The following is a 15,171-nucleotide window of genomic DNA, read 5'->3' on the forward strand; positions in this document are numbered from 1 at the left end:
GATCTTAAGAATGCCACAAGAACACCAATATTACCATTACTACTGACTATAAACAGTTCAGGAAGAGAAAAAAGCCCGTGAGAAAGACACCCAAACCCTTCCTTGTACCGTTACAGTTTTTCCTGGATTATTTTTTTGCTCTTCATTCTCATACTCTTCAGTGAAGGATGCTAGAATCTCATAAAGATCTTCTGCTTGAGCAGGAGAAGGAACATCACCCAACAGGATAGCACTAGCACGTATATCCTGCCCATAAAACCTGATGCAAAAAAAAAAACAACAGATGCCAGGTCTTTTATCAGTACTATATTTTAGTGTCTAGATAAGCCCACCTTATGCGTTTCCCCTCCCCTCCTACTCTTAGATTTCTCCTATTGATCTTCTATTTAGAAGTGACATAACTAGCTTAGCAATAAATTCTGAACGATAAATAGCTACTGCAAACTTGATTGCCTACCACCTTATTTCAAAATGTTCTTCACTGGTAATATTTCATTACTGGTCACGTAGCATGTATCAACGAGACCATTTGAAAGCCAATCATGCAGCAAACTGAAGAAATACATGACACTTCTAAAAATGTTTTAACAGATTCCTTAATGATGCAGTAAAATTGTTTAATAATGCATTAGCACTGCAATTTTATTATCTGACATGCTGTCATTAAAATTAGTAGTAGTCTTTGCTGGTATTAGCAAAACCAAAGTCCTCATAAACACGGACTTACAATACAGCAGACACCTCAGTTACTGTATTTTAGTTCTTGGAATTATTTGGTTGATATTTTACGATCTGCAGCACAGTAAAACCATTTTGAATATTTCCACCCATTTGGAGGTGCCTTAAGTAGTTCAAATGTAATAGGCTGTACAAAGGAAACCTGCAGCATTTCTCAAACTGTTTTCTCAAATTCAGTGATGGTCTAAAACAGGGTTTATTTTTTTGTTTCAAATGACTTGAAATATTTCTCAATATACAGTAAATATCTCTATAACTACCTTTTTGAACCTAAGGTCTCTTTAAACGTTCACCATCTTTTTAATACCTGTTGGGTAAACTGAAGACACCCTCACCTCTTAAGAAACCCTAAAATAAACATGGAATGGAAAAAAGAGTTTGTTGTGAGAACAAACTGAATGCGTCCCAGTTCACTGTGTCACTGTTCCTTCACTGAATCCTCTAACTTCAAAGAAAACTTACTTGCGATTGGTTTCTTTCCTTTCAATTAAACAGGTTCCTTCCAGAGATACACCTGCAAATAGTCCTCGAGATTTGCAGTATGTATAGACAGCAGCAGAGCTTCTCAGTGCAACATCCCCTTCTAAGTTTCTAGAAGGAAAAAAAAAAATTGCTTGATAGTCTTCAGTATGGCTTCACAACATGAGCAGTAATAGCCTTTTTATCTTAATCCCACCAAAAGCCTGCAAGGGTTTCACTTTTCTCTGTTCTCACATTCTCTGCTGAATATGCTCAACTGGGTCAGAGTTAAAATCCACTTTCAGTTTTCATTTCAGACAGAACCCAGCACAAAGTAATTAATTTGGGCGATAAGGTTTCCTCCAAAGCACAGAATAATGTTGCCTCATGAGAATACTCTATAGTAGACCTCCTCTTGCATTCAGAAGACTGAAAAATTACTAACCTTAACACAAGAATTTCAGAAAACTATTCAAATTTACCAAGCCAGGACAATAACATATATACAAAGTTCATACTCACTGCTTGTTTGAAATTGTCTTCCAGTAACACAGATTCCACATTTTCAATAGACAAAATTTGCTACTTCCTAATTTTTTTTTCTTGGCCTTAAAGAAGTCTTTTTTGCAGCAATAATCTCTCTGATTTTTGTCTTGTCTGTCACGCGGAGAGGGGACCGCATTGTTCCTTTCCTCTTTCTTGTGGCCATTTATACATTTAAAGATATTATCGCCCCTCAGTCTCTTCTTTAATCAGTTCTTTAGTCATTCTTCATAGATGGTGTTTAAAAAGCTGTGATTACATTTGTTGCAACATGTAACACTACTGAATATATCCCAATCTTCTTGATCTTATGGTGCCCAAACCAGCACAAAATATATCAAGTAAGGCTTTATCAGACCTCAACAGAAAGATAAGATTACAAAGTGTAATCCACAAACTCAAAAAGGCTATTTTACAGCTGTTCCTCCAGGTCACTGATGAAGATTATCAAGCAGGAGAGGTCCCAGAATAGCCTCTTGAGGACTTCCACAAGAACCTGGCCTCTGGATATCACATTAATCATTTGCCACTGCTCTTCAAGCCTGACGATCCAGTTTTTCACCTATTTGGTAATCAGTTCTGCCTGTACACCTGAAACACAATGTCCCAACATAGACACAGAGATGCTGCAGGACAGCATACTGAACGCCTCGCAACACCAATGTCATGCACTGCCTTCCCCTGATCCATGTATCTGTCTCATCAGTGGAACAGGTAGCATCTTACCCTTCTATTTTGTCAGAAAAAGATGACAAAACACCAGCAAAACCTTCACTGTAAAAACAGGCATAAAAAAATACATGCTCCAAGAGAAGAAACTGAGGCAACTGGGCTTGACTAGACTGGAGAAGTCTTAGGTGGGGGGGGAACCTATCATCAGCTTTCAGGTATCTATGAGGAGGCAATGACAAATATGATGTCAAGTTCTTCAAGTGGTGCATGGTGGAAAGACAAGACAATAGGCACATTAAAAAAAAGAAATATTTTGACGGTCTGTAAGGCAAAACTTTTCACCATGAGAACAGCTGAGCGGTGGAGTATGTTTCCCAGAGAGGCTAAGCAAAGGTTTTCAAGACCCAGTTGGAATAAAGGCATGAGCAACCTGATCTGAAGTCATAACAAACCTTGCTTTGAGCAGGAAGTTGTACTAGAGATCTCCTAAGGTCCCTTCCAAATTAAATTATTCTGTGATTATATCATCTCATCCTTCAAAGTAAGCTGGCTTAATCACTTAAGCTTTAAAAGTAATTACTTGGTGTAGTCCTATTTTTTTTTAAAACTTACTGCCAGGCAGATCTGCAGTAGCAAAGCCCATAGGTCAATGAAAATAACAGTTCACTCAGGCACTGTAGTACTTGTGCTCTTTATTGAGCCTAGAATCATAGAGAATGGTTCAGGTTGGTAGGGACCTTAAAGGTCATCTAATTCCAATCCCCCTGCCATGGGCAGGGACACCTCCCACTAGACCAGGTTGCTCAAAGCCCCATCCAGCCTGGCCTTGGAACACATCCAGGGATGGGGCATCCACAGGTGCTCTGGGCAACCTGTATCAGTGCCTCACCACCCTTTGAGTGAAGAATTTCCTCCTACCATCTAATCTAAATCTCCCCTTTTAGTTTAAAAACCTTTACTCCTTGTCCTATCACTGCACTCCCTGACAAAGAGTCCCTCCCCAGCTTTCCTGTAGGCCCCCTCTAGGTACTGGAAGGCCGCTATAAGGTTTCCCTGGAGTCTTCTCCAGGCTAAACCCCAGCTCCCTCAGCCTGTCTTCGTAGGAGAGGTGCTCCAGCTCTCTGATCCTCCTCATTGCCCTCCTCTGGACTCCTGCTAATAGGCCTATATCTTTCTGGTGCTGGGGTCCCCAGAGCTAAACACCGTACTCCAGGTGGGGTCTCACGAGAACAGAGTACAGGGGGAGAATCACCCCCCTTGATCTGCTGGCCATGCTGCTTTTGATGCAGTCTGGGTTGGCTTTCTGGGCTGCAAGCACACATTGCTGGCTCATGTCGAGCTTTTCACCAACCAACACCCCTAAGTCCTTTACCTCAGAGCTGCTCTCAAACCATCCTCTGCCCAGCCTATATTTGTGCTTGGGATTGCCTCGACACAGGTGCAGGACCTTGCACTTGGCCTTGTTGAACCTCATGAGGTAGGCACAAGCCAGCCTCTCGAGCCAGGATGGCATCCCTTCCCTCTGGCATGTCGACCGCGCCACACAGCTCAGTGTTATCAGCAAACTTGCTGAGGGTGCGCTCGATCCCACTGTCCATTTTGCTGACAAAGATGTTAAACAGGGCTGGTCCCAATACTGACTCCTGAGGAACACCACTCATTACTTATTTCCACTTGGACACTGAGCTGTTGACTGCAACTCTTGAGTGCAATCATCCGGCCAACTCCTCATTCATCAAGATGTCCATCCTTCAAATCTGTGTCTCACCAAATTAAGAGAGAAGGATATCACGTAGGAATACCAAATGCTTTGCACAAGTCCACGTAGATGATGTCAGTTGCTCCTCCTCTATCCACCAACGTTGTGATGCCATCATAGAAGGCCACCAGATTTGTCAGGCAAGATCTGCCCTTAGTGAAGCCATGTTGGCTGTCATCAATCACCTCCTCATTTTCCATGTGCCTTAGCACGGTTTCCAGGAGGATCTGCTCTGTGATCTTGCCAGGCACAGAGGTGAGACTGACTGGCCTTTAGTTTCCTGGGTCTTTCTTTTTTCCCCCCATTAAAAAATGGGGGTTATGTTTCCCCTCTTCCAGTCAGTGGGAATTTCATCATATTTGAGAAGTTGTGGCAGTTGGGTGACCAGGTCTCCTGTTTCCTTTTTGAGAGGACCCACAATTTTCCCTACTCTTCCTTTTATCTCTGATGTACCTATAGAAGCCCTTCTTGTAGCCCTTGATGTCCCTTGGCCAAATTTAATTCTAAAAGGGCGTTGTCTTTCCTAACCTGATCCTTGGCTGGTCAGATGATCTCTTAATGTTCTTCCCAGGCTATCTGTCCTTGCTTACCCCCTCTGTAGGCCTCTTTTTTTCTGGTTGAGTTTGGCCAGCATCTCCTTGTTCATCCATGCAGGCCTCCTGGTGTTTCCACCTGACTTTCTCTTTGTTGGGATGCATTTCTCCTGCACTTGGAGGAGGTGATCCTTGAACATTAACCAGGTTTCTTGTGCCCTTTTCCCTCCATGGCTTTGTCCCATGGAACTCTACCAGGCAGGTTCCTGAAGAGGCCAAAGCAAGCTTGCTGTGCTCCCTCCTTGCTGCCCTCAGGATCCTAAACTGCACCATTTCATGGTCACTGCAGAGGAAGGCTGCCCTTGAGCTTTACATTCCCCACCAGTCCCTCCTTGTTGGTGAGAATGAGGTCCACCATAACACCTCTCCTTATTGGCTCCTCTATCACTTGGAGAAGGGTGTTATCATCAATGCATTCCAGGAACCTCCTGGACTGCCTATGCCCTGCCGTGCTGTCCCTCCAACAGATATCAGAGTAGTTGAAGTATCCCATGAGGACCAGGGCTTGTGAACATGAAGATGCTTCTATCTGTCTATAGAGGGCCTCATCTTCTTGGTCTTCCTGGCCAAGTGGCTTGTAGCAGAATCCCACTATCGTGTCACCTGTCCCTGACCTCCCTGTAATCTTGACCCATATGCTCTCTATCAATTCCTCATCCACCCCCAGGCAGAGCTCCGTGCACTCAGCTGGTCATTGATATAGAGGGCAACAACCCCTCCTCATCTCCCCTGACTGTCCTTCCTAAAGAACTTGTATCCTTCTATTCCAACACCACAGTCATCGGAGCCATCCCACCACATCTCTGTAATGCCAATGAGGTCATAGCCCTGCAGGTGTGTGTACATCTCTAACTCCTCTCGTTTATGACCCATGTTACATGCATTATAATAGTGACATTTGAATTGGGACCCTGATGAAGCTGCCTTAACGGCTGGAGTTCCTTTGTGCTGATCTTCAGGCACTCTCCAGCTAACCCATGACCCTTCTCCAGGCTTTGGGCATCTATCAGTGATACTGACATCAAACTGGGAGGAGCAGGATGGATTGAGATTCCCCTTCTCCAGCAACTCTCCGGCTTGGCAAGCCTATGACCGGTAGGTGAGAGACTAATGCTCTTCTCTTTCTCTGACAGATGGACCTCATCAGCCCCCAGCAAACCAGGTTTCTCAAGCAAGTCCCATGGTCTAAGTAGCCAAACCCCCTTATGAGGCACCATTCCTGTAACCATCTGTTATTTGCCAGATTCAGTTGGCCTTTTCAATCTCTTTCACTTTGACCAGGATGACTGAGGAGCCTACCCAAGCAGTGTCTTGCAAAAATGAGAGTAAATTTCAGAACATGTTCCTTCTGTGAATAAATACCTTTATCAAGAAAGGGAAAAAAAAAAAAACACAAAAAAAACAAGCAACTAAGAAGTCATAACACTACAATTATGCTACCGAAACAATATGGCCCAGTCAACATACAGGTTGCCCAGGTTGTTTTGTAAAGATATCAGAGAAAGCCATGCAAATATTTATATAGCCTTTAAAAAAATATTTTCCATATTTAAAGCTAACCCATATTATGAAGGGATTTTACTCACCTCCCCAGAGGTCCAATTGCCACAGTAAGATTTCCTCCAAGTGTAAGGTTCCCTCCCTTGGCAAAAGCTTCTACTGCTCTCTCATGATTCAATATTATTACTAAGTCTGAAACCTGCAAAAACATCAAACAGAAGTACCATGCTTTTTAAGAAGTTTGAACTTCATGGGAGAAGAATCTTCTGTTTTGTGGGAAAGCACGTGGTAGCATTGCAGATATTTCCTTCCCCGAATTAAAAAGTAGCTCTAAATTTATCAAATTTTTAATTCAAGTTAGAATCTCCCATCCTATCAGATAATTACTTCCATTCTTGCAAATACTTCTTTTGAAACAGTTTTCATAACCAAGTTGGTCATTTTTCTGCAAAAATAGATGCTAAAATTTACATTTTAGTTTTTGGAAACTAAAAATCCTTTTTTTTTTTTTACTTAATCGTATTTTATTGACACAACATCAGGAGTTTTATAACCATAACTATATACACATATATATAAATTACTATTTTTTTTTTTTTTTTAAGTCTTGAATTTATGAGATGTAGACAGCCTCTTCAAGAACTATTGAAACATGTAACTGGAGAGATAAGGTATTTTTGAAAGATAAAGCTCAGTGAATACACTACATGCACTAAAAAAACAAGATAGATACAGGTGAATTCAACGTTAAACCCAGGACTGTAGCAGTACCAGCCTGTTTCAGAGTTCAACAAAGTAGATTACATTTTTGTAGCTTACTTTTTTCAACAGATGTCCTGTGTACCCAAGGACTACTGTGCCTGATCTTCCATCAGATGGGTGCGACTGAAAGTCACGTTCAGAACAAACTTTCAACTTACCCCAAATTCCAAACAGTGACAGCAGGGAATACAAGAGGAAATACCAGATTATTTGCAAAACAATTCTGGTCCACGAGTATTATGCAGTGTAAGAGGCCTTCGTTATTAGCCCCCTGGTAACCTCCACCCCATCCCAAACAAAAGATGTCTGACATGAGTAGTTTCTGAATCATCCAGGGATGGAGGTCCTTCAGGATGCTGCTACCTCCTCCTTTTACCCATAAAGATGATGAATCCACAGCTAAAGCTAAATGAATCTACAGTGATAAAACCTTCAAGGAAAGCATGAATTTTAAAATTGGTGTTTAATCTGAGGTACCAAATTTTTTCATTTGGAAAAACCTTATGCAAATATTATGACTTATGAAAACTGTGATTTCCTTCTTAATGTTTAAAACCATCCATAAGCACAAACGCAACTATGTTAATTATAATCTCTCCTACAGGAATAAAATTCAACCAGTTTCTACAATGTAGAAGTTCTTAAATTGCTAAAACAGTGCTGAAATTGGAGTCTGGGCTCCTAAGCCACTCAGGTATTTCTGAATAGCATCTCTTCTCTAGAAGAAGAAAATAAATTCATGTTATAACAATGCTAGTAAGGAAACTGTATTTTGTAAGCTGGGTGACTAAAATTTCAAATGAGATTGCTCAGAAAAAATGTCCTCTTGGAAATAGCTCGTGTATTTAAATTATTTTAGTAAATATCAGTAGTAAATGGTTACATTACATAAAAGACCAGATGGAGATGATTAAAGCAAAACTTTCATTGATTTATCAAAGCATCTAAAGAGTCTGTTTCATTGTCATAAAATGAGAATGTACAAAAAACCCTGGGGCTCATCAAATTCAATGTTTTGTAATGTATTCAGATCCTGCAGTCATGAAAACCAAAGAAAAACCCTTACAAAAATTAGTAATTTCGTATTCACAGTGTTCTTCAAAAAGTACAGAGTAATAATACCCGAGATCATGCAGTGAACAATGAGGATCTAACAAAATATCGAACAGTTCTTCATTATGTGAGTACCAGGTGACCGGTTGTCAGAAGAGGGGTAGCTGGGGATGCATGAGACATACTGGGGGCTCGTGTGTACCATCCCGATCAGCTTTACATGGATTCTTCTGAAGAAGAGAATGCCCATAGCAAGAGATCTTGCTGGCAGCATACTGTCATATTTGATTTCATTTGGGAATCAGTGAACAGAGGCTAAATAGAAAATAGAAGGATGGGACTGGAGGGCAGGGTGAGAAAGAGGAGGACAGATGGCAACAACATTTAAGAAGCTGTGAGGAAGAATAGGTACAAAGAAGAGGCAGAGGGCAGCCAGGGCTCAGATCAACAGGATTCCTCTGAACACACTGAAAGTCTCTCATTTAAGTGCTTCTGCTGGCTGGAAACTGACTTGTTTTCTGTAGGATTTCTTCAGAGGAGGCACCGTTAGTTTTGGTGCTCCCAAACTGAAGGGTATCACCCACGAATCACAAGCTTGAGTAGGGAACACATGAAGTACAGTGACATTAGCTAGGCTCTGTTTTACACCACCTTCAGTTCCTTTCAGCATTTATTGCTAGATGGAGTCCTTGTGCTCTTCAACAAAGCACTTGATACACTTAAATATAGTATACTTTTAATTAATTCCATTTGTCTTATAATGGAACACTGACTTGAATTTTCCCCATTAGGGAAAAATTCAGTCTTCTATAAGTGAGAAATCAAGGAAATCAGGAAATAGCTACCACCTCATTTATTTATTTTTTAAAATTTCTCCATGCAATTAGATTGATAGGATCAACCTCCCATATTTTGTTTGGCTTGTATAAATCAATCTTAAAATTGTGTCCGCCACCCTCCTTCACAGAAAACTAGATTTCACTATCTCACCAACATTTAGATCTTTACCAATGCATTTAAATGCTTGAAAAACAACAACAAAAAAAACCACACTAATAAGTGCTTCAAATGCAAAATAATACCTCAATTCCAATTTCAAATCCACCACCAAGGCCAGCAATTCCTATTGCAGAAGGAGCAGACCAGGCTGTCAAGCAAAACAAGAAAAAAGTACAGAAATTTACTACATATTAGAAGAAATACTTACATGGTTATTGCAGTTCAAAAATGCTAACAAGTTCTCCACTTGAAACTATATTCATACATACTAGAATGCAATCACACTGGTTTATTCCACTGGTAGGAATGAAAGAAATAGAAATCCTCATTTAAACAAATATCTATGTTACAAATTTATCATACAGTCGTCCATTACTGGACATAATTCATTTTTAAAATTAATTTTATACTATGCTTTTACATTTCATACTTTGATACAAAGATACTGAGAGCATTTATGTCTGGCCAAAAATAGGTACAGAATTCTGAAAACAGCTTTCCAGCCAGATGTTGTCAGCTACTAGCTTGTTTTACGTTACAGAACGAAATAATGAAGAAAAACAATATTTATATATATATATAAAAGTTAGAAAAAGTTTTTCCTTTTGTACTTCATGGGAGAATTAAAATAACAACTTACAGCCATTAGGAAGACGAGCTAATACAATTCCACTTCCACCTCGAGCAGTCACCAAAAATCCAGCTTTGATAACAGACAAAACTGCAAGGCCTTTGGCTTTAGCTATTACATGGGCTGAAAAAGGAAAATCATTTATTAAGTGAAGTTCAAAGAAAGGGAAAAAGGAAACTTTACTTTTAACAGTTGTGATCATATAACAGTCAAATAGTAAAAGCAAGAACTCAAAGAAAACTGCAAGAAAACTGAACTAACAATGATGACACCTCCTCTCCTCAGTCAACCACACAGGTAGCACTGCGTTGATCTCTGCACTGCCACAACTGCCTCAGCTATCCCGGTTAGCTCACGCAGAATTAGCTCGCTTATTGCCATGAACACTGTCTGTGAGTACCCTTGGCAAGATAACGAGGCAGTGGATAGTTGACAACTAACGTCTCTACAGATTTTTGGAGGAGTGAGGTCTGAATTTAAATCGGTGATACACAGCAGCCTAATCAGCTTATATCATTAGACAGCGTTTGTGTCAAATAAAATGTCATCATCCTGCAAGCCTTATTACGGGCCTCCTGGAACATAGTAGTTATAAATTCAAAGCCACAATTAGCAACACCTGGTGAAGGAAGACACTAGAAGAAACAGAATAACCATGGCAGAAATAAAGAGGACAGCAACAAATAAAGGTGCTTAATCTGTATCAAAGGAGAAACGTACCCTGTTCTTTCCTTCAACTTCTTTTCATCTAGGTAATTCTGATAAACACAGATATTCAAAAACTACTGCTAATGTTCAAGGTTCTCCTTACGAACAGACATTCACAGGGTGAACGCAGGACACTCCACCCCACAAAGAAGCCTTCCTCTGTGGATACCCTATGGCTATAAACATGCAAAACATTTTTCTCAATAAGCAGTATCTGTCTAGAACCCAGCAAACTGAACCCCTTTACTTCCAAAATATTTTCACAGAAGTTTTAATGGCCCAGTTCTTCATTCTTTTCCAAGTTAAGGTCACTGAAAACAGAGGGCATTGGTAAAAAGAGATTGAAATCAACACAGGTGAGAATTAGAGGTTTTAGTTGAATCAAAATGTGTTTCTTTACTCACGAGGTATGATTTTATCAGGTCCATTTCTGGAAGTTATTTCTGTAAATTCTCGCAATATTTTAGCTGCTTTTTTAGCTTCTGACTTCAAGTTGGAAGGTATAGGATTATTCACTGTAAAACATGAAAGAAGTATATCTACGATCAGTTTGGGATAACAAAAATAAATCAGTATAACTATGGGAAAAGTGACTACTGAGCAGAATAATTAATATTATGCAACATTATAAATATCATTTTATGTATGAATAGCAACATTTCACCCATAAAACTGCAAAAAAGAGGCCTTAAAGCAGATATATATATATACACACACACACATATATATACATACACACACACACACACAAAGTCAGTCCTGATTCTTACATCTACTAAAAACCCTCAAAACTTTCACTTAAAATCTTGTTTTCCTGTCTGGACATAACACCCACCAATTGCAAGTTTATCAGCAACAAATTGTCCCAATAGTACACATACACATTGTCAGACCAAAGGTCCACATGGCATCATGCTCTGTCTCTGAAAATAATTAGTCACAGTATTGCAGTAAGAGCCCCACTGTTTTTCAATTTGAAAAAGCATAGAAGAGACTGCGTGCATAGAGAAGTAACTTGCAGTCAGAAGTGGCCTAGTTTTTGTAATTAGTGTTCCCTGAACATTCATTTACCTCCTCACTCTGGGCAACCTTCCCATCCAAAGCCACGAAGGTAAAGGCTAAATATATTTTGAGAGGAAGTCAATGAAGCTCGAGGAGCAAGTCAGCTCAGACTAAGTGATGTACCTAGCGGCAAGTTAGCAGAGTTTCTCTCCTGACTCTTCTGACCAGAATTGGAGTTACACATCTACTTTTCAAAGTGAAGTATATTCCTCTAGTATGTTCTGCAGTCAAGAAAGGACACTCCCAGAGCAAGATAGATTTTGACAGCTGAGACTCCAAACTACCCCGTGAAAGATTGTAGCAATGCTTGGCTTTGGTAAAAATGCAACATTGGAGAGTTTGAAGTGACAGAAGTCATCACAAGGTAATGCAAAAATATTGATCTCTGAGAAAATAAGGAAAGATGTATGGAATGCAAGAGTACATTGGGCTGTGATAACCAATGGAAGACATGCTAACTCTGCCTCCCGATCCCTTCTGTTTGTGTTCAGAAATTCAGATGATGTCCAAGTCTCCAAGTGTGGAGATAGGAGAAGGTAAAACTCTAAGAGCTCACGACTTTCAGAAAAACTGTTGGCACAAGCAGTTTTCCCAGGCTGTTACTGCCCTAAAATTGAAAGCTGGCTTGCAGGAGTTCAGAAGGCGTCTCTTCCTTGGTTCACCTGGCTGGAAACTGGCTGCATGGACCACAGCAAGAGAGGACAGCGCAGCGCAAGAGAAACATTAAAGGCTAATTGCTTTTGGTAGATGAACAAACTAGCTAAGAGGAAACGTTTCCATTACTTCTGTTGTTCGTACTTAACATCATATTTTCAAGGTCAGAGGGAAAACGTTACCAGCATGTTGTAAGAAAGAAATAATATTTTTGATTTTGTATGTAGAAAGCATACAAAATGTCAATCACGACAAATGTATTGCAACACCAGTCTTCCCAAGAAGGCATGAATAACACTTTCAGCTTGCTATAACTTATAATTCATAAGTAACATTGCAACACAGTGCATGCCATTGCCTAATCAGGTGAATGCTTCTGTATGTAGGCTTTCACTTACTGTGTTTTGCAAGTCGAGAGGTCTTGATTTTGGGAAGGGTCACTTATGCAATCTTCCCCAGATACACACTTCATGGTATGGTTCAGTAAGATTAAAGAAAAATGAATTAAATGGAAGACATGCTTTATTTTAGCTCTGGTAAAAGGGACAGTTGTATGTCTGGCCATGCCGAACTCTTAGCAAAGTCATCAAGATTTTATGAAAATAACAGGTGTGCGCACCGATAATTGGAGGTGAAAAACATTACGGAGCAAAACCAAGCATTAGCTTCTAGATTATAGAGAAATAAAATATACCTCTGTGCTTCCTTTACTGTTCTTTATCTTTACATGCATTTCCTCCTCCCTCCACCTAGCTTCTCCTTGGCCAACCTCAGATGTTGGAGGAACATCTCCAATCTGCTTCTCCTTAGTTCCAAACAGGGAAAAAAAAGGCTGTTTCAAGCATATTAGCAGAGAAACCTCTCTTGTAAATCTCCTCCCCATGTCTGCCTACTGACCAAAAAAAAAAAAGTTTTCATATCTAAAAGTCCACAAACAAGAGACAAGTTAAAAAAAACACCACCTTTTCCACATGCATTTTCAGATTCGGAATTGCTTCAGAAAGGCCTTATGGTTACCAGAAAAAGCGTGTGCATGTTTACATGCACACAAGCGTTACAGTTTAAGCGAAGACAATTTAAAGCTGAACTTCATGAGCCAGCAAAAGTAATACTGCTACCACCTCACTGTCTCTTCAACTCCAAATAAAGAATCAGTTTCAAAATTTTATTGTGATCACATCTTTGGGTCAGGAGGGAGGACATCAAAGCAACTATTTCCAACGTTTACTTTGAATGTTTTACAAGATACCTAGGCTGACTCCATGACTCCTGGTGTTTTATCTATTTGCACTACTCCGGTGTGATTCTAAACATTTTACTTCCAGATGCAAGCTTTGGACTGAAAAATAGCATTACTTGAGCAAACCAAAAATTGTGAATTTCTACTCCTGTTTCTCTAAAGGGGTATTTTGTTGCCACATGTTGCGGGGTTCCTCTATTGCCAGGGAATAGAGGAGATGGAGAGAGATTCCTCAGCCAGCCATACACTGGCTTAATTCCCATCCTCAAAACCCACCAGAACCATCACTGTTCCTTTACTTACTTCCATAACATTATGCAGATACTAAGGAACTGGCAGGATGCCTACAGGGGGTCTCAAGGAAATGGCGAAAAAATATTTGCTTTTTAAACAACAAATCAGAACCAACCAATCCACAAACTCACACCCTATCCTTAATTATGGATAATATCATGCTTGGTGAAGCCTGGCTGGACTCCCATTTTTATAAGATTGCTTGCACCAGGCTGCAATGCCATAGTCAAAGAAATCTGATCTTTTATCGCTGAAGGAAGAGGGAGAACTGGCTCTCCCTCTCAGGCAATGCCACACTCAAGATTGTGTTGACAGAATTCAAGATTAAATAAGGAAACTCACAATAACTAACCTACAAACACAGCTTTTCTTGGCTAGGTATATAGCGTGGATGATGCTTTACTCTTACTGTCAAATTACAAATGTATCAGTTTCACGAAAATTTGTCCAAAGCCAAAGAAAATTAAGCATTTGCCATTAAAAAAAGTGGAAAAAAAGTCACAAATATGTCAAGGACAATCCAAAGCTAGTTATTTACTAGTTTAGAAAAAGTACATGGAAGTTTGCACTACAAAAGATTTGTGCTTGCCCTAAAATACAATAGAAATGATATGACTCAAGACTATATGGAAGGTTAGGAGCAAAAATCTTGATTTTTCCTTATTTTAACTGCTGTCAATATTTAATTTAATAAACAGTCAAAACCATAACGTGGATTTCTGTGACATGAAAAACAGTTTAAATTTCAGTTCACATATTAAGCTGTCCTCCTCAAGGTTACGTTATGATTTGAACAGAAAGAGTCTTTTCTTAAAACCTACATAAACATCACCGTAATTTGCTGAACTACGGAAGTTATAGAAATATCTGCTCTTTAATACAAATACTGTATGAAATATTTAGGAGCAAGCAGAAGCTCTACGTTCAGTTTATCCCTCCAGTAACGTAAGGAATAATCCTGTACCACTGTCTTCACTATTAGCTTTTAAGTATGCATATGTAATTGTCTGTTTTGTATTCAACCAGTGCTCAGGAAAGAGGTAACGAGAAGCAATGAGGCAATAATGTCTATCAGGAGGATACACTGAGTGACGGATTTGGAATGCCGTGACCAGCAAATGCTCAACTGGGAGCAAGCTTCATTTACACTGCTGCTTGTTGTTGAAGGGAGAAGATATTGAGCATATGTGAGTCAGCAACACAAAGCCCCATGGGGGAATATCACACCAAAATTGATTAACTGCTTAATTTGTAAGCTGATGAGGCAAGTGCGTCAGCCTCTAATTTACATTCTGACTAACAGTAATAATGTGTTGGCTGAACATTTGGTGAAATTATCTGAGCAAGGTGTAATAAAGAATAAATAAAGCCTTTTTACTTAAAAGCTAGAACTAATTCTGATATAATCAAAATTCTGCTGAATATGAACAGATGAAATAAAGCTCGGTGGCATTATAAGAACCCGAACATCAAGAATTAGTTTCAAAGGAGACTGACGATAAGT

The 15,171-nt window shown here is 39.7% G+C and overlaps 2 protein-coding genes across 3 annotated transcripts in view; both read right to left on the reverse strand.

The window, feature by feature from the left end:
• Positions 1-15,171, reverse strand: part of SH3YL1 (SH3 and SYLF domain containing 1) — a 43,754-nt gene that overhangs the window by 22,724 nt on the left and 5,859 nt on the right. Inside the window, exons 2-7 of one of the 2 annotated variants that reach the window (XM_066994846.1) lie at positions 10,822-10,932; positions 9,719-9,832; positions 9,162-9,226; positions 6,351-6,463; positions 1,201-1,329; positions 109-259 (exon numbers count right to left, since the gene is read on the reverse strand). In XM_066994846.1, the coding sequence (XP_066850947.1) occupies positions 109-259; positions 1,201-1,329; positions 6,351-6,463; positions 9,162-9,226; positions 9,719-9,832; positions 10,822-10,932 (683 nt within the window). Of the gene's footprint in view, positions 1-96; positions 260-1,200; positions 1,330-6,350; positions 6,464-9,161; positions 9,227-9,718; positions 9,833-10,821; positions 10,933-15,171 lie in introns of both variants that reach the window. The other variant, XM_066994845.1, reaches the window with a different exon arrangement.
• ALKAL2 (ALK and LTK ligand 2) overlaps positions 10,822-15,171 on the reverse strand; it is a 44,254-nt gene continuing 39,904 nt past the window's right edge. The window contains exon 6 of the mRNA XM_066994849.1: positions 10,822-10,932. The gene's annotated coding sequence lies outside the window, so the exon portion shown is untranslated. The remainder of the gene's footprint in view (positions 10,933-15,171) is intronic.

The sequence above is a fragment of the Anser cygnoides genome, chromosome 3, assembly GCF_040182565.1.
Source record: "Anser cygnoides isolate HZ-2024a breed goose chromosome 3, Taihu_goose_T2T_genome, whole genome shotgun sequence".
In the NCBI taxonomy this organism is placed as follows: domain Eukaryota; kingdom Metazoa; phylum Chordata; class Aves; order Anseriformes; family Anatidae; genus Anser; species Anser cygnoides.